This window comes from Tenrec ecaudatus, chromosome 3, assembly GCF_050624435.1.
Source record: "Tenrec ecaudatus isolate mTenEca1 chromosome 3, mTenEca1.hap1, whole genome shotgun sequence".
In the NCBI taxonomy this organism is placed as follows: Eukaryota; Metazoa; Chordata; class Mammalia; order Afrosoricida; family Tenrecidae; genus Tenrec; species Tenrec ecaudatus.
The window spans coordinates 155,822,808-155,842,457 of record NC_134532.1 but is presented as its reverse complement, the minus strand read 5'-3'; the positions used below and the strand labels follow the sequence as shown (position 1 = coordinate 155,842,457).

At 33.8% G+C, this 19,650-nt stretch overlaps 1 protein-coding gene across 1 annotated transcript in view; it reads right to left on the bottom strand.

Moving 5' to 3' along the window:
- Nucleotides 1-19,650, bottom strand: part of UBA6 (ubiquitin like modifier activating enzyme 6) — a 75,561-nt gene that overhangs the window by 33,202 nt on the left and 22,709 nt on the right. Inside the window, exons 8-18 of the mRNA XM_075544252.1 lie at nucleotides 17,480-17,602; nucleotides 15,564-15,687; nucleotides 13,715-13,818; nucleotides 12,816-12,878; nucleotides 12,041-12,117; nucleotides 11,222-11,288; nucleotides 9,712-9,855; nucleotides 8,393-8,460; nucleotides 7,139-7,217; nucleotides 5,637-5,717; nucleotides 2,267-2,344 (exon numbers count right to left, since the gene is read on the bottom strand). Coding sequence (XP_075400367.1) covers nucleotides 2,267-2,344; nucleotides 5,637-5,717; nucleotides 7,139-7,217; nucleotides 8,393-8,460; nucleotides 9,712-9,855; nucleotides 11,222-11,288; nucleotides 12,041-12,117; nucleotides 12,816-12,878; nucleotides 13,715-13,818; nucleotides 15,564-15,687; nucleotides 17,480-17,602 — 1,008 coding nt within the window. The remainder of the gene's footprint in view (nucleotides 1-2,266; nucleotides 2,345-5,636; nucleotides 5,718-7,138; nucleotides 7,218-8,392; nucleotides 8,461-9,711; nucleotides 9,856-11,221; nucleotides 11,289-12,040; nucleotides 12,118-12,815; nucleotides 12,879-13,714; nucleotides 13,819-15,563; nucleotides 15,688-17,479; nucleotides 17,603-19,650) is intronic.

The window sequence follows — 19,650 nt, the reverse complement described above, 5'->3', positions numbered from 1 at the left end:
ATTTTTTTTCCAAATCAGTGTTTGAAATATAGAAATGCCTAGAATAAAATAACACAGATAATAAAATACTAGAACTCTAGATAGCATAAATTATGGCTTACAAATATCGCTTACTACTTCGATTATTAAATCTTCATTACTATTTTAAATAGAACTACTTTCAAACATTATTACACTTCAATTTTGTTTCTAAAAGAGGTACATTCTTTTCTAGATCATTATTAAATCATCTGAAATGTTTCAGGTATGTAGTGAAATGACTTCATTAACAACGCTGGAGTCTCTGCAACTCCCACCAAAAGCCTTCTCCTGATGGATCTGTACAAAAGGATAGGATTCAATTGGATGTTTCTGTTAACAGGGATTAATTGTGATCATAATCCTGCTGTGTAAAGTGAGTTATCTTCACAGAATTAAGAATAGTGATTTTCACTAGAACAAGAGTAAAGCCAGAAGTGAAGTGAGTCATTTGGATCCCAAGATTCCTGTGCATTGAATCTTGTTGATCCAGGTTGGACAGTAGAGCAGTAGCAGAGTCAGGAACTAGAGTTGTGGACTTTCAAGCCCAAGGATTAAAAGTAGAATTAAGGGCTTTTAAGCAAGAGGTGGGTGTGTGGAGCGGGAGTGCTCCAGGATGAGACTTATGGTAGAAGAGCATGCCTCTGGGCATTTACTGGCAGCCCTGAAACAGTGCTGCAACACTGTACAAGCAGGGGCACAGGCCAGTGAGTTGTGTGGCTCAAAGGCTTTCAAAGACCAGACAGAGACCTGCCTGCAGACAAAGTTGAGAGACTTCTATCCAAATAATTTTCTCTCGCGCTTTTATAACCTGTTAGTTTCCTCAATAAATCCATAATCATAAGTACTGTTTGTGAGTTGTGTGTACATGTCAATGAAAGTATCAAAACCAGTTGAAAGTAAGTTTTGTGGGGTACAGTGGTATCAGAAATGGTAGGCAGGTTGCAATGAGGAGGCATGTCTGACCTCAGCCCCATAGGGATCATCAGGCTTGGCCAGCTGATGTTAGTGATTTTCCTCCCCCCTTTCATAACTGCAGGCGGATCAAAAGTGGCACCCAAGTCATTTCTTTTTTACAAGGTGTTATGAGAGCTCATGCGTGAGTATTAGATCTATAGATCGCTGTTTGAATTTCATCCCTAATGGCATTTTTCTTTCATATTGTTAGTTTAGCATGTTTCACTTCTCAGTGTATAAATCTGAAACTGTGTTGAGTTCAGTAAAATGAGGGCAGACCTTTATCATTTCTTTGCAAGTAAAATGTACCAATTTAAGCAAATGGTTTGTGTCTGTATCTTAGCTCATAAAAGATCCTTTTTATTTAAATAAGTGAAGCAATTAAGCTAACATATTATGCCACCTGTTTTTAGTTACATTACTAAGCTTTGTTTGCTAACATTGCTAATGAGCCACTAAAATATAAATGGAAAGATAATATTACATAAATAAAATAATGCTTGCTTCATTGATTAAATTGTTTTCTTTCCTTAAATATTTTTCTCTTTAGAGTACAGGATTAGACATTACGGCTGCTAACTGCTAAGATGGGTGGTTCAAATACACTAGCTACTCTAAGAAAGAAAGATCAGGCTGTCCGTTCCTAAGATTTATAGTTTTTATACAGGGATGCTGTAAGTTGGATTAGACTTGATGGTAGTCAAAATAGGACAGGCAGAAAATCTGAAAGATTTTTCTGAAAGATTATTTTAAAATAAAAAATGTTAAGCAGTCAAATAAGATCAAGAGAGTACAAAAAATACTAAGTGCTAAATTTTACCTTTTGAAGCAAAGGCTTTCAAAAAAAAGTGCCCAGTTTGTGATTCATTAAAACTTAAAAATAAGGAAACGTTTCCATGCCCTTGTTGATCAAAGTGAACTTGAAGCTACTGCCAGTGTATCAAAGTTCAAGCATGAATATCCCCAATTGACATTAAAACCAATTTTTACATTACAATCATTATATTTTTCCCTTTACCATGTCTATTTGATTATGTAAAAAATACTAATAAAATGCTGTGCTTGTTAAAGCACAATTTTGTTTATAGAAAAGAGCTTTTCTTTTTCCTCAATAAAAACCAAACTCACTGCTATTGAATGGATTCTGACTCAGTCACCCTGTGAGAGAGGAGAACTGCTCCTGTTTGTTTCCAATGCTGTCGCGCAGCTCTTCTGGGAGGAGAAAGCATGGCCCTTCTCTCTATAGTACAAATGTTGATTTAAATGTTAATCATAAAAGCAACCAACATACCTGTATGTGATGGGGACGAAACAGAAACTGCCTATTCAAGTTTGACTTTTCTATTAAGTCAGGATCTGTAATTGTAATCTAGAAGAAAAAAAAACAGCAACTTTGTAATCTATTTTTTGTCTAAAACAATTGTCAAATTATTATAAATTATTTTGGGTGGTCAAATGCTAAAGTATTTTTAAAATACTGTAAATTACCATATATACTCATGTATAAGCTGAGTTTTTCAGCACTTTTAAAATGCTGTTTATGGGGTAAAATTAGGTCCCTCGGCTGATATTCAGGTGGGCTTATACTCGAGTACATAGGGTAATACTTTTTACTTTGAAAAATATTTATCAGGCATGCCCAACAAAATAAATGAGTTGCAATTTCTTTCCAGAATTTTTTTTATTTCTACCATAAAATACATAATAGTTTACCCAAAGGTATACTAGAATTCCATTTTAATTTAAAAAACTTTTTATTATGATTTGAGCAAATGTTTACAAAATTCATAGAATGTTCCATGACAGATTGTGGTTCCCACATGTAACAAGCACTTTCCTACTTCCTGCCTGTGTTTACCGCTTGTCCTTCTTTCCTATCCCATTCTGCCTTCTAACTTTAGCCTTGAGCAACTGCTGCCATTTTGATCTCCTATGGTTCATTGTTCTAAGGTAGCAGTTCTCAACCTGTGGGTTGCGAATCCTTTGGGGGTCTAAGGACCCCTTCACAGGGGTGAGTCACCCCATTCCTAATAATAGCAAAATACAGTTAGGAAGTAGCAACAAAAATGTTATGGTTGGGGATCACCACAACACGAGTGACTATATTAAAATGTCCTGGCATTAGGAAAGTTGAGAAGCACCATTCTAAGGGATGTTTATCTCCCCAAATTCACTATATATGATTACAGTTCATCTGAAAGCTTAGCAGTGGGGAATTATTTCAAAGCCAGCCTTGAAAGATTTTAAGCTTAATAAAAACTTGTTTTTTTCATTTGTTCAGATTTTGAGCCTTGTTCCACATTTTGCTCTATCCCAAACTTTCTAGTGTGATCTTATTCCAAGTGGTTGATAATCATAGTTGATTCAATGCCATTCAGTGTTGGTTCAATAGTCATTTGGATTTTTTTTGGTGTCTGACTTTTCACTCTGCCTCAGATGGAGGCGAGGCTATGATATGGTTAATCTCAACTAACATGGGAAAAAATACTATTTCAATTCACTACAGCACAGTCTGGCTGCCTGATTTGGTAAATAAGCTTTATTTGAACTGTCTTACCCATGTGCACATAACCATTTAACATGATTCAATGTAGAGCTGATATTTAATGACAGATTTTACAGTCTAAAATCCTGAAGTATTTGCAACCTGGCTCTTTAAGAGAAAGTCCAGACTTCCGTGGTAAAGAATACCAGAGAAAACAAACAGACCCAACATAATCTATTAGTCATAATGCTTAATTTTTTTAACCTTTTTCTCAGACTGTTCCAGTTGTCAAGTGTTGGCTGGTGTTCTACAAACACATGTGACTTTCTTTTCATTGGTATTTTCCTGGTTATGTTTTTATTTTGAGCATGTCTGTGAAATTACATGTTTAGAGTATCTCTTTTAAATAGCAAGCATATGCAAAAAATTCAAAATAAACAAAATGCCTTTAAACAAAAAAATTAATGAATTGATAGTTTCATTGTTGATATTTAACGTTTTCCTGTTTCTTCCTATGCCTCTCCTCATTCTCACCCTCCTTCCTGCTTTCTACTGGTCATGGAAAATATGTATTGTGAAAAAACTAAGGCTGTATATGGTGCAGTTGAACAACTCGTATCATTCTTCTTTGCTAAAGCCTTTCTAACTTCTACCAAATGGCTGTTGTTGGTTTTGGTTAAATAGGGCACTCTGTACACAATTCAGTTGACTCTGCACAAAAGACTAAAATAGAGCCCAATCCTCACAACTGATGCAGTTATGTTTGAGTCCACTGTTGCAACAACTGTGTCTATCCATGCAGTTGAAGCTCTTTTTGGCTCCTTACCAAGGTGTTATTTCCCAAGGACTGGTTTTGATAACATGGTCAAGTAAGTAAGGTAAGCCCCACCCAACCTCAATTCTAAGAATTCTTTTCTGGTTGCACTTTTTTCAAAACAGATTTATCTGCTAGTAGGTTTGATTTTTCCTCTAGATTAAAATTTTTGTCAATTGTATTTGAATAGATCTTGATTTACCAGCAAGGTTCCAATGTTCTGTCTAAGTATCACCATAATGCAGTTTCACATTTGTTTTAGTCAGGGCTCTAGCATGGTTAATGATCCTTAAGCTGAAAGATTCAGTCTCTGCTTTGGACTTTTAAACCGTGTAATTTTGGACCGTAGACATCAGTATTATGCATGTTTTCAATATCTCATGAGTGCTTCAAAAGAAACACTTTTTGCCATGACTTTTAGCACAGTATTTCATCTTTCTCTTAACTTTTGGCACCTGCAGATTTCTCTCCCCAAGATGGCTCTGTAGACAAATGTTTGTTTTTTTCCATTTAAACTTTATACAGCACATTTACATAAATTTATAGATGGAGACAAGTCCATATTAACCTATGTTGTCATATTGCCTCAAATCAGTAAGTTTCTTTAACACAGTTCTTTTCCTGACCTTTACATGCTGATGTGTATTATAAATTTCTAAGGTGTTTAAGTATTTAGATTCTCAAATGCGCATAAGCAAGGATATTAAATTTCAAAAAATTATTGTAGGTAATAATATACACTATATCAATTCAACAATTTCTACAAGCAGAATTTATACCTTAACTTGTGCTTCATTTCCGATTAATTAAAGCTTATTGTTTCCCAGAGTTCTTATTTTATCTTTTGAGTTGTTGTCATTTCGATACCACATGAATAGTTCTCAAAAGAGATAGTGCTAAAGGCAGACCTTTTTTAACTAGTTAAGCTAAACTATTACATGGTTTTAATACGATTTCAGGGGCATTATTTAAATAAATAAAAATAATAAAGCAATGAAATCACAATGGAAAGCTAGTAAAAAGAAAACACCAGAGAAATGGGTTTTTACTTAAATAAGTGAGTTTTCCAATTAAACCATATTTATTCTTAAATTATCCACAAGTGTCTATTAGTCTACTTCTTTTGATAATCACCAACTGAGACGACATCTGAGTACTCTGTAACTGTTTAATGTTTACTCTTATTTTAATATTTACCAATTAATAAGTGTCTAATAAAAACAAAAATAAACAGCAAAATGCTTTTATATTTAATTTCAAAACAATGGGATTCATTCAGCATCAAATAACATCAAAGAAGAAAACCAGGAAGAAACTTTAAAAGATGATCAGAATTTAAAAGGTGAAGAATTTATTTCTTACCAATCCCTTCTTTTTGCCTGTGCCAACACCAAGTAAAGCAAAATTTTTTAACATTTCACAGCCTATGGCTCCACATCCTACCTGTGGAAGAGCAAAATAAGATTAATTAGATGAAATAAAACCAGGAACTTCTATTTACTAAATAGTAATTTCATCTAAAAATTCTTCAAATTGATAGGCTATAATAAGTACATGTATCTTTAAATGTCTTTGTGTCTCACTGAAATTGAGTAAAAAAAGTAATGCTAGCAATTCCTTTATACAAGATTTAAAAAATTCCAAATAAAAACCTAAACACTGAGCTCATTTTTATACACAACAGAAGGAGAACATAAAATAGTACTGCAATATTTTGATGGAAAATTTTCCTTTGGTTTAGGCATTTATCAATATTTAATCGACTAAGAGAACTATTGTAAGACTATCAGTTTAAATAAATAGGAGTAAAAGCAGATTCTATTTGTGCATTTGTACCGGTTAACTTTTAAGTTTCAACTTGGCAATGCTGCTCAGTTGTTTGACAATCTAGATGTTTATTAAGAAATAATTAACATGTGATTAATTCAGGGACTTTTACATAATGTAGATTATTTTCCATAATGTGTATGGGTCTTAAGAGCAAAAAAGTTTTCTTTAGGAAGTATTATGCCAGGAGTCCTTTTTCACTATCACGGTCAGAAATTTGCCAAAATTTCAAGCATGTTTGCCTGACCTACAGATTTAGACTTGTCAATCCTTATAATCGAATAAGCTAATTCCTCACAATAAATCTTTCTCTGTATTTATCTCTTACTGGCTGTTTCTCTAGACCAAAGGACAGGAGTCTTTTTCTGCCAAGGACTGTTTGGTTGTTTCTAACATCATTTTTGAGGGCCATTTAAAGTTTATAGCTCTTATAACAATCCATACATCAACTGTTTCAAAAACATATGTATAAATGTTGCCATCCATCATCATTAGTAAGAGCCCTCAATAAAATTTATCATATTAAAAATTTTTTTTCCAACTTAAAAATTAGGCTACTGTATCTATTCAAACATTTAATTAACTTGCCCCTAATGTGATGGCAGGAGCCCTGAAGGCAAAATGGTTATGTAATGGGCTGCTTACTGCCAAGGTCAGCAGTTTGAAATCACCAGCCACTCCAACTCACAAATGAGGTTTCTACTTCGGTAGAGTTAAATAGTCTTGGAAAGCCGTGGGCAGTTCCACACTGCCTTACAAGGTCACTCTAAGTCTAAATTTACTCTTTGGCAGTGAGGCTTTATATACAATGGCAGGAATTGTTTCTCTTTAGTGAGCTCACTGTTAGCTGGTATTGATGACTGTGTGGTTCTTATATGGCTTGGTAGGCTGGATTATCCCCACCTCAGCTCTAGAGGACAGGTTTGTAAACTTATTTGGCCTGTTGTTCCCTTTCAGAAAAAAAAAAATCACTCAGCGCCCCTCTGGAAATTAAAATTTTTGTACGACAGTCCATAATCCAATTAGTTCATACTTACTAAAAAGACATTCAAATTTTGTAGCTTCTGACATAAAGAATCTCCAATGCAAGCTCGTAGGGCATCATACCTGTCTCCTCTGAAGAAAATGCATACCAAGAAAACTATAAGATAACTATAAGCAATATTAAGGCAGACTTCATGATTGTTAATAGTTTAACACTGTACTTTAAAATATAATACTTTCTAAAAGTTCCCCTGAAACAATCATATAAACAATCCAATTTGAAAGAAAAAAGGCCCCATAAATAAGGCTTTTTCTACTTGACTTGTTAAATATAAGTTCCAGTAACTTAAAGCAAAAGCAAATTTATCTAGGAAAAAAAAAACCTAAGAGATTAAAAATTTGAGTGTGGACTTGCAAATTTATTTTTTAAAACAGCTTCAATAGCATATAATTCATGAATCATACAATTCAGTGGATGAAATATATAAAGAGTAGTGTAATCATCACTACAACCAATTGTAGAACATTTTCTTCATTCTTATACCATTACTAGAACTTTCCATTACTCCCTTAAACTCTCCTGCCTATTGGGCAGGGTCAAATCTTAAGGACTAACTGTTCTTAGAGGAGGGTTATGATTGAGTGCGAGCTCAGTGTTTAGTGCAGAGATTTTTAATAAAAGTTCTTAGAAGAATCTATGGATGGCCTTTGGATTTGTTAACCCTCTTAAATTGGGAGTTTGAGGAGAATGACGCTAGATTAACAATGACCAATATAAGTAAAAATGAAGGCAGCGGTTTTTTCCAACTAACATCAATATGGTACTTTGAATACTGGACTATTCTGACATTTAACTTAAAACTACATTTTAAAAATGTTTAAAAGGTATGGTATCAATAAAACACTTAAACCGATTGTAGAAAGGAAAAATGACTACCGAAGTAGGTAAGTTAGAAACTCAGACTAGGTAACCTATAGAGACAACAAGTGGATCAATAGATTTAAAAGGGCACGACACAGAAACAGAGAGGAAACTGGGAGTTTACAATAATGAATAAAAAGAATTGTACTGTAAGTGATTATAGTGATGGCTGCACAGTTCTTATGCACGCGACTGCACTTTTAAAATGTACTATGTGGGAATGTACAAGTGAAACTATTACAGAGAAAATAATTATGAAAACAAAAAGAGTAGTAAAAAGTTGAGAAACATATAAAACAAAGGCATGTTTAGCTCAAAACCCGTTTTTCTAGTTTACTAGTTACAAACATATGCTAAGAAAATGCAATAGTAATATCACTATTACCGTGGGAGAAATTCTTCAGGTTTAGGTTTGCCTATTGTTTCGACAATATCTGCTGCTTCGATATATAACTTAAAGAGGACAAAAAACAATGTACTTATAAAACTTAAATTAATATTATAATACTTTAGCAATTAAAGATAAAAATGTTAATTCTGAGAAAAACTATTAATTATAAAATCTAATTACTTTTCATGTAATGTATACATTTTAATATTCTCTAATAGAATGGTAAGCCTAAGGGAGTGTGAAAAAGATACAATTTGGTTCATACTACTTAGCAATCCTGAAGATCATATATTCTAATTTTAACAGAAAATGCCTCTTTCCAATATATTTTCTTTAACATAAAACTTAGAAAACCCCATTCAAACCAAGCTAAATTAGAATTTGATCACCTTTTGAGATGAAAACCTTTAGTCTATACTTTTAGATATGCTGTATGTCAGATATAAATTACATATACTACATTAAAAATGCTTTGACAAGGTAGAATTCTAACATTTGCTTAAACAATAATCAGTATATTAATTTTTTAAAAATTCAATCTCACTCTCATTTTTATTTGAGCACTTAACAGGCCAAACCTGGAGAAGACAAAATACTTATATGCTCAATTATAATACCACAGAATTTATATTAATAGCACAATTAATTTTTATCTTATTATTTGAACAGTTACAGCTAAACCACAATGACTTTGTCCTGTTAAATAATTTATTAGCAAATAGCATTAACGTGTATACTTTAATAAATTACTAATAAAAAATCATTCTTATATTCTCCACCTTCAGAAAGGAATAATTGTGAAAGCAGCTCTAGAATGCTGGCTGAGGGAAAGAACAAAAACTTAGCTGATAGTATGGAAGACCGATGGAATGTTACAAGAGAATTCATTCCTTTACTCTCAGTATTGAGGGAAATACATTCTACAATAACAACCCACTAGTCCCAATATTTGACTGTGTGAGTTCCAATCACAGAATTAAATTTTGGAGACATTACTTCCATCTCTCATGTACCACGATAAATAAATCAATAAACCTAAGGAAGTTATAAAAGTATGTTAAAAATGTTAGATAACATCACCCAGTCATTGTATAGTGGAAGAATTAATTCTTAAATATACCCAACCCAAGGCCACTGAGTCACTTCTGACTGACAGTAAGCCAGTAGGACAGAGTAGACCTGCCCCCATTTAGTTTCCCAGGCAGTAGATTTGGAGTAAACCACCAACCTCAAAGTTACAACTTAATGTTTAAGCCACAGTGTCACCAAGGCTCCTTTAAAAAGATATAGAAATGTTAAAACACAGAACTAACCCACTGGCACAAAGGTGAAAACTTTCCTGTCACAGCTTTCAATACTTCTTGGCTGGCAACACCTCCTACTGCTGCAGCAAGTGGGGGTAGAAAGCCTTGAGCAGTCCAAGAGAGCCAATTCACAATGTCAGCATTTACTTCAGGCTGAAATAACAAGCCACGAAAAGACAGTAAGGTTAACAGTATTCAAATAGTACACCTGAAAATGCCGTATGGGAGAATTGCATAATGTGAGATTACTGCATCACTTCTATAAAATTGAATTTCTGCAGTATAAGCATTTGTCTTAAACTTTATGATGAAAAGGCACTTACATGTGACCTTACACAGCGTTTCCTTTTACCAGTACCTGTTCATTTTTCCCTTTTAATACCGTGTTAACATCAACACATCATTAGAACTTGAATGTTTTTCATTTGCTATTTTTGTTAAAAACTATTTCTGAAAAGTCAATATTCACAAACTAGAACTTAAAAAATAAAGAGTCATTTTCATAGAATGGAAGTGAAAATTAAAACAAAACAATCTAAAAGAAGGGATCAGTTTTTGCTAGAAGTGGCAAAAAGCCCCCCAAAATGGATGCATTCTGAAGCAATTTATTGCTAAAAAGATTGTGATAGTTCCAAAACCCTTAATATATCTGAATAATTGAATTGTATGTTAATTATTTCAATAGAAAAATATGTAGAAGACAGTTAAAAGGAAGTTAAGAAGAAATATAATACAGAATGGCTATATACTGAGTTAACTAGCATATTTTAAAAAGGCAAAGAGTTCTAACAGTCTCTGAATAAAATGTTACATAGTGAAATGTGGAATTATTTTTTGTATAACATTTGTGAAGACTCCTTAATGAGCATTGGTTCTTTTTCTTCCTATTATTTCCACATTAGTAACTTGAATCAGTCTTAAGTTCCATCTCCTAAAGCTCTCTTTAAAAGATGTTCGATAGTTTCAAGACATATGTAATGCAACTAAAGTTTACTATCTGTTTATTACTCCACTCATTCCATTTTAATATCCTATATTTCAATTATTTGCCAACCTTTCTTCTTCCTATTAGCTTTAGCCTTGACTCAGATGGACTGTGATCGAGATTTATTCTGTCACTTAACACTGGGATATTGGTGGTAGCGATAATTAAAAATGATAAGAAGTTAATTTGGTCAAGCAACCTTGTACTAAGTGATGTATTAGATGCTCATATAATCCTTTACCCAGATCAAGGAAATTTTTAGTTGGCCTATGATAATTAAAACCATAAAATTCTGAGCTTCCTCGCAAAATCTCGAAAAGATGAACTATACTTAGCTACTACAAGAGGAGAAATAAAACAACATAGTATTTCAGTATTAGGAAACAATATTAAAAGCTTCAAATTATGTTAAGAGAAGCAAATATAAAACTCCAAAAGAATACCTAAGATAAATAACTTTCCTAGTGTTACAGAATTAATAACAAAGTTAGACCCACTATAAATTAGGAAAAATTCCTTATTTTGAATATTCACCTTCTCTCCCAAGGTTCCACTTATATATGTTGCTAGTTTCAACAGTTCTTTTGAGTCTTGTTGGCATCTAGGATTGAACAGAGCATTCACGCTTACTTTTTCATCAAACGATTGATCATATTTAAAACTGATATTTAAATAACAAAGAATGCAGAATTGTGCCAGACTCATAAAAGGTTCCACTGATTTAAGAATACATTGCTTCAAAATTTATTACTTAAGATTTAGTTATAAGAATACAAGGCAAATTTTGCAATACTGATTTAATATTAATACAAATGAAAAAGACTAATACTCAAAGTTTTAGGTTTTAAAAGGTCAACATATTCAACAAAATGGTTAAATATTTAATACTGTATATACTCGTGTATAAGCCGAGTTTTTCAGCACATTTTTAGTTCAGCTTATACACATGGGTCAGTGGTACCCCATCGAGGTGTAACATCTCAGGAGTGATTGCCGTTCCTCCGCTGGTCATTCAAAGACCCACTGACCCTGCAGGGCTTTGAATGTTTGTTTACTCACATCTAACCAATCAGGGCCGTCCTACGACGTGGACGGCTCCAATTCGCAGAAGCACCCACAGTGATTCACTTACACTGGCAGCTGAACTGGTAAGGATGAGTCTGTGGCAGCGCTCCGTCCCTCCCCTCTGGTCTCTGTTAATTCACATCCTGCATTTCCCACACAGGCTTATACTCAAGTCAATCAGTTTTTCTGGTTTCCCAAGTAATAATTAGATACCTCGGCTTATATTTGAGTTATACGGTATATTCTTTTATAATAAAGAAAAAAGTTACCATTAAAAACAAACATTACCCAATATTAGGCTTGCGCCTGTAGTTCTCCTGGAACTGGTCCAAGGCAAGCATAGCTGTGTGAATCTCTAATGGTGCCTATTTTAGAAGATTAAAAATTAGCCAACATTTATAAAAGTGCCTATTAAGTGCTAGATTCAAAGTTGTTTTGAAAGAATAATTTAATTCTTGTAAGAAATGTATAATATAGTTATCTTTATTTAATAGATGAGAAAACTAAAGCTTAAGGAAATTTTTCATATAAAAGGTATTTATTTTTCAACTCCAGGTGTCTGATTTAAATTTTGCTAGGTCACAAAATAAATTTAGAGTAGCATCAAATATTTGTGTACTATCACTTATTTGTTTGCTTTTCAATTAAAAAATCTGAAAACTTAGCGGCTGCTTTGCTTATACAAAATATATTTACTGCTATAAAATTATATCCACTACTAAGGAAAAATTGCTTCAATATTTTTCCTTGGAGAGACAGGGAGGGAAGAAAGGTATTGTATAAAAAGTACACAGTCTAGAAAATACTTTAAGATGGTTATCTTTATTCAAATTATTGATATCTTTTAACTATCAGTGTTAAAAAAATATCACCACAAAAGTTAAAAGTTCTTCCCATTTTCTAACGTGACCTCATGATTCAATTCCCATTTTTCATTCTCTGATGCCAGTTTTAGATACCTAAAGATATTAAATCTCAGAAAAGGCATATACATGGCCATTCCATACTTAACTTGATAATCAGTTACCAATTCCCCTACCAAATCTGCAAAGTGGTTATTTACCTCAGGTTTGCTAAAATCCGGAATAAGGTACGTGGGATGTTTTAACTGTCTTTCCAACGATTCCTAAAACGAAAAAACCACACAACACATGAACAAGTGAGAGACTGTCCAGTCTGACCAGCTATCCAGCTGAATGTCATTAGCACTAAAAGCACTGAAACATACAGGATTGGTTTAATGTTATAATTGAAATTTTAAAAAAAAGAAATAAAATAGCTACAATTCCCCCTTGTCTTATTACTATACCATCTATTTATTACACTGAATGCAGTAAGACGACTTGTTCTACATAGTAAATTTGGGGGGAAAATTGGTGTATTTTGAAAATTTAATATAGTTATATTCCAGATCTCAAGATGTACTTGTTCTGTATTACAGCACTGACAAAATGCACAACAGTCCTCTAGTTCTTTAATGCTTCCTCCCCCCACTATCACGACCGGAGTTCTACTTTACAAACCTGGCTAGACCGGAGCATATCCACTGGTACAGATTAAGAGATTTTGACACATAGAATCCAGGACAGTTAAACAGTCCCCCCTCCCCCTCCCCAGGAACAATAATGGGATAGCGATACCATGAGAGTATGGGGAAGTGGGGGAAACTGATGGCAAGGATCGACATAATAGCTACGACACCCACACTCACACCCACTGAAGGGGACAAATAACAGAAACTGGGTGAAGGAAGGCAGTGGATGGTACAAGATATGAAAAGAATAATAATTTATAATTTATCAAGGGTTCACAAGGGTGGGAAGGGTGGGAAAAAAGAGGAGCTGATACCAAGGGCTCAAGTAGAAAGAAAATGTTTTGAAAATGATGATGGGAACTTATGTACAAATATGCTTGATACAACTGATGTATGGGTTGTTATTAGAGCATTAAAATTAGACTTACAAAGTAGAATATTTTAGGAGTCTTAACTTGAACTGCTATGCCTCCATGTAAATATGGTTCCAGTTTTGTGGTATCACCAATATGAAAAGCAAATGGCGACATAACTAAGAAAATAACATAAAAAAATTACATAGTGATACAAGTATTTAAATTTAATGATTTGTTACCATAAAGATATATAAATCTTCCCCAATATATAAATTTAAGAAATTTCAATAAAAATTATTTTATGGAGTGAAAGAATGTAGAAAGCTAGACAGACCACACTTATTTTGCAATGTGAACTTATTTGCTGTAAAATCCGCTCACAGTAATGTTATGTTTAGTGGAACAAAATGTTGCTTAGTCCTGCAAACTTAACAAAAATAGGAAAGAAACTTTGGGGATGGAGGGAAGAGCAGTGAGAGATGTTCATTATTAAATAATAAAACAATGACTAACACAACGTGGCACTAATTCCTGAGTAGACTCAAGAATTCTGAAGACCAAAGTATGTAAGAAAAATTAATAGAGGTGGCACCTCAAACCAGAAGGAAAAAAAATACATCATTCAATACATATTTGGTGAGAACAGAGAACATATGGAGTAATACTCCAAATGATTCGATTTTAATTATGAAAATGCCTAGATAAAAACACTCTAAAACTTTAAAGTAGGATGTGGATTGCTAACTATGGCTCAAAAGCTGGAAGGCATAAAAGACTGAAAAATGTAGCATCAAAAGTCTGGGCCATGACAATTCAGTTGTCTGTAAACGAAATCATATAATTATAATTTTTAAAGCTATAAGAGGATAATCTTCTGGTGACCAAGTCTAAGTAAACAGGCTGTATAGATGAATTATTATTTATATTTAACAGTTTTTAAGCATGGCTGGAGGAAAATCACAAATTATGAGAGTGTTTTATAAATTTAGTAATTTCAAATGGGCACTAAATGGATGCTTTACCTTTCAGTTGATATAGCCAGCTAAGAACTAGGCATCTGAATTTGGAAAACTCACCGCCACCTCACACAAGTACAAAATGCACTCATCATTTCCTTGTAGAAATCTAGTCTCTTATATTTCATAAGAGTAATTGTCAGTGTTAGAATTTTGAGATTCATTCCCTAATTTCCAGTACCAGCTCTGCCTTATCTTATTTTAGTTCCTTGAGATTTGTCTCGCATCTAAGCCTCTTATTGTTTCATTCTGTCTATAATATTCTTTTCCATAACTTCCTAAGCCAATGAAATCTCCAGTTTTACCTGACATCCTGTCCCTCACATCTTAGGCAGAGAGTTGGAGAAATTAATACAAGATCAAAAAGAATAATCAATTGGATTAATAAAAGCATTCTATAAAATTCACATGATGATCTTGTCAATACTGTAAATGTAGAGGATGAGAGAAGATACAACTAATCCTTGGAAAATATACAGTAGGAATTTCATGCTGCACCTAGAAATGATGTCACAAAAGTTGGATAGGCCTGAACAATGAGAAAACATCTCTATTTGATACCCCTCCTTCAGGCCTGGGGTTGCTATGCATTTTGTCTACTTTAGTGAAAATTCTTAAGTTAAACTTTCATAGGCTACAAAATAAAAATATAAATTAAAACACAGGATCACCACTGCTGCTGTTCCTAAAATGGGTAGGTATTCTTGCTAGAGTTGGGAGTTCTCAAATGCTCTGAACTTCATTTTATAACATTGCTGTTTGTAGCATTTTTTTTCCATGTGAAAACTTAGAAAGCAACAGCTATACCTCATGTCTAAGTTGATGTTTTGTTCCCATCTTATTGTTTGAATTATAAAAGTGCTGAATAATAAATATAAAGAAAGTAATGAAATACATTAACTTACCAGTTATTTGTTGTGTGGATCCATTTAACCCTGTCATTCCATTAATTTCTCGAAATGTTACAAACTGTCCTGTTTCAAGTTTATGAGGACGATTTTCAAGGCAAGTAATAATGCCAGGATTAGCCTACATATAAAAGAGGAGTCTACTAAAAAACAAGTTTGTGCATTTACAAATCTTACACAAAAAGGATATGCTACCAAAAATTTCCAGAATTACCCCATATCAAAGGCATTCATCTCAAAAGCAAGCTTTTAAAAAACTGTCAGAAAATAATCAACTTGTTTTACATTATCAACAATAAAATATATATATATTTGTGGTGGGCTGTTTAGGATTCCACACAGAAATTTAAACTATTTCTAACTTTGAAGATCAAAGAAATTTAAGGGAAATGATCGAAATATAAAGGACGGACAGAGGTAGCTTGCAGCATGCCAAATGCTATAAAGAAATACTTCTTAAACGATCTTATCAGGCGAATAATCAAGAAATTTACTTTTATTTCCAAAGAGGACAGATGGGATGAGTCAAGCAGGTATATGTAATCCTACACATGGAAAATTACTACCATATAACTGCATTTTCATAAAACCAAAAGAAAAACATTCTGTCCTTCTTGCAATTTTGTAGGTTTCAAATATTTTGCTGCTTAATATGAAAAATTAAAAATCCCAAATATACAGAAATAGTGATTGTTAATATATAAATGTATCAGAATATAATTCATAAAGCTCTAAGAGTTCATTAAGAAATAACTTGCTGTTAAGATAAATGAGAACACTAAAAATATTGCCTAATTCATCATGGATAACTTTCTTACTTAAGTCTAACTATTCAATAAAGTAAAACACCAATGCAAACAAGAACCGACTGAATCTGATCTTGAAAGTGTGACAATTTTGGGAACAAATAAAAACAACTAAAAAAGGTTAATGGGTTGGCTAAACATTAATATGCTTCAAAGAGTAACTTTGGGAATATACACGATTTCGCAAAGATTTTTCCTTTAAAAAGTGTAAGACAAGAACTACATATATGGAGAGTTTAATAGGATACTGATTTCATTTCTTGAGATGGACTGTGTGAATACATGTTTCTTTAAAAACAAAACCAAGAATCACCCCTGTACCCTGATTCCTTATTCCTCAACCCCAAATACTGGTCTTAGTGGCTGGGGAAAAAAAAGTGGAGGAAAAGTAAAATTGAAATGGATTTGGGAGTCTTTAGTGACAAACAAGTTCATCTCTAACAGTAAAAGTAGAGAGATGCATTCATACTAGTAAGCAAAAGTATACTTGGTTTCTTTGGGCTTTAGTGAAATTTGATAACAAATGCAAACAAAATACAGCAATTTAGCCAAAAAGAGAGTAATGAAAAAGAGATCAAATGCATTTTGTAATTCTATCAGATTTACAAACTATCAGCCTAGAAAATTATGACTATTTCGATTTGAATATTAATTCCTCAATCCTCCACCCAAAATAGTTTTAAAAATAGATTTAAAAGCTCTTGTCTATGATGATTTAAGAGCCCTCTTTCTGTATCTAGAGTTGGATCAGGTGACCTATCAAATGCTCAACACATCCATGTTCTGACACTGTAAATAGTTTAAAAAAATTCAGAATTACAAGTCATGCTCCATAGGAACATGAAGTAGGAAAAATTAAAATCCATGAAAAATCCATATTTTGATCTATCATGCTTTATTAAACAATGTTACAGAGAATTTAAGATACTTAACAATTACCATTCTAACTGCAAGTTTGCTACAATATAAAACAAACAAATTAAAATATTCTCTCATCAGCTTATAGTATATACCAATATTATATAAACTTAAATTTTGCTAATATATTTATGAAAATGTCATCAATTTTCAAAATATTATTTTTACAAAATGTTAATACAACCATACTTGAGTTATGTTTGAAATAAAAATTTCTTTTGGTTCTTCTCCTGTTGTATCCACAACTTCAAATTCATCTCCAAAATCACAAAACAACCGTGACCAAATTCCATAGACATCTGCACTGATGAACTGTGAAATAACAAATAAATATGTTCAAACTTATTTTTTATATAGAGGAAAAAAATAAAACCTGGCACAAATATCTTAGACCCTTTGTGACTATTTTGTTATCAGTTAGGTCTTTGGAGATATAGAGAATCACTAGCAGAAATTGTAGATTGGTTTAGGAATTAAAGATTTTTATATTAGTAGAGAACTTTCATATCCAAATTTGGGTACAGGAAAATTATTTTTACAACCCATTGAATAAAGCAGTAAAATGAGTAACAGAAAACGAACTATAGTGGGTGGGGGTCATTGCCTCCCTGTGAAGCTGGACAGTAGGATAGTACAGGTTCCTAGAGTACAGCAGATTCTAATCTTCTAGTATAGTGTGGCCGCCACCCTAATGGCAAGGATAGATGGCACACAGCTGTGGCACACTGGCCTTGTCTGCCAGAGGCCTTTCTATCCTGTGGGTAAACAGCCACACATATTCAGGGCTGGAGCTGGCAGCTTTGGCAATGGCTGGTTCCCAGTCATAAAAGTGATTTCTTTTAGTACTGGAGAAAGTCGTTTGCAGAACACGGGGAAAATCCTGTCAGAAGAGTTTCTTTGAAAACTCAAGGGTAGGCTGGTGAGGTTCTGCTGCTAGTAACCAAACCTCTGGGTCAACAGGCACCAAGATGAAAACCTACCATTAAAATGGACAGGATAAAAATCGAAATGGAAGCCAAAATTAATATTGGGCACTTGTGAAATTATGTGGTAATTCCGAAAGAAAATTTTAGCGCATGTATTGTGTAGAAATATGGTACTTAATTCTCTCAAGACCTCCAAAAGCTAGTATTTTTTGTTTCATATTATCTCAAAATTTTTATGCTTTAAGTTTACTATTCTGTTATTCACTTCCCCTAACTTTAAGAACCAAAATAATCTGTCCCGGAAGAAGTATGGTTAGAACGCTCTTTAGAAGCATTAAGACATTTTCTCACTACTTTGGACATAGTATCATGAGAGCCTAGCCCCTTGAAAAGCCCATCATGCATGGTAAAGTAAGGGGCAGCAAAAATGAGACTTGAAAGGATGGTCTAACAAAGTGGCTGGGACAATGACAAAAGGGCTGGACAGTGTTTAGTTCTGTTGTACTTAGGAGCATTATGAGTCAGAACTGAAAACACATTCAGAAGAATTTAGCTAGAAGACATGCAGTCAAAGGGCTCCTTCAAGGCAAGGATGGCAAGACTTCAACTCACACACTCTGAACATATTATTAGTAAGTTATCAGTCACTCCAGAAGGACAGCATGGTTGGTAAGGTTAAAGGTTGGTGAAAAAAGAGGAAGACTCTCCGTTAAGTTGGACTGAGAGTGGCTGATGGCAGTTGTTCTGCTGTACAAAGGGGCTTCAAAATGATTATGGAATTCTAGTACCTCTCCATTCCATTTTTCCATGATTTCCTTGAAACCCTCTTGGCACACAGTCGTGATGAATCAAACCTACATGATGGCACTCAACAATCTAGTGGTACCAGCAATAGGATCTCTTAATTCAAACTTGCAAATGCTGCTACCTTCAGGTTCTTTCCTCTTTCCTGAGACCTCATGAGCAGGAGAGGAGCAATAGAGTGTCTCTCTGGCTGTTATCTGGATCCTTGCCCCCTTGGTATGGGTGACATCATTCAAACCCCCAAAATAAAACCCATTGCCATTGACTCAATTATGACTTAATAGAAATCTCATGAGATTTGCAAGGCTGTAAATCTTTACCAGAGCAGATAGTCTTATCTTTCTCAGAGTGGCTGATGGTTACGTGCTTACCTCCCTTTTTTACCTGACACCACCAGGGCACCTTGAGTAATAGTATAGGCTGTATAAAATGTGTTCAGAATGGCACGTCTCTGGATTAGACAACTGGGGCTGAAAGGGCATGCTCAAGCAACAGGAGCTATGGATCCCAGTGGAAGTTGTTGCCTGGGAACCAAAGCAACAAGTCTGGATATACCCAGGACTCTAACCTTTAAGTTAAAGGAGAGAAGGCTAGAGGAGACTGAGTGACATGGAATGGGTTTCTCTTATG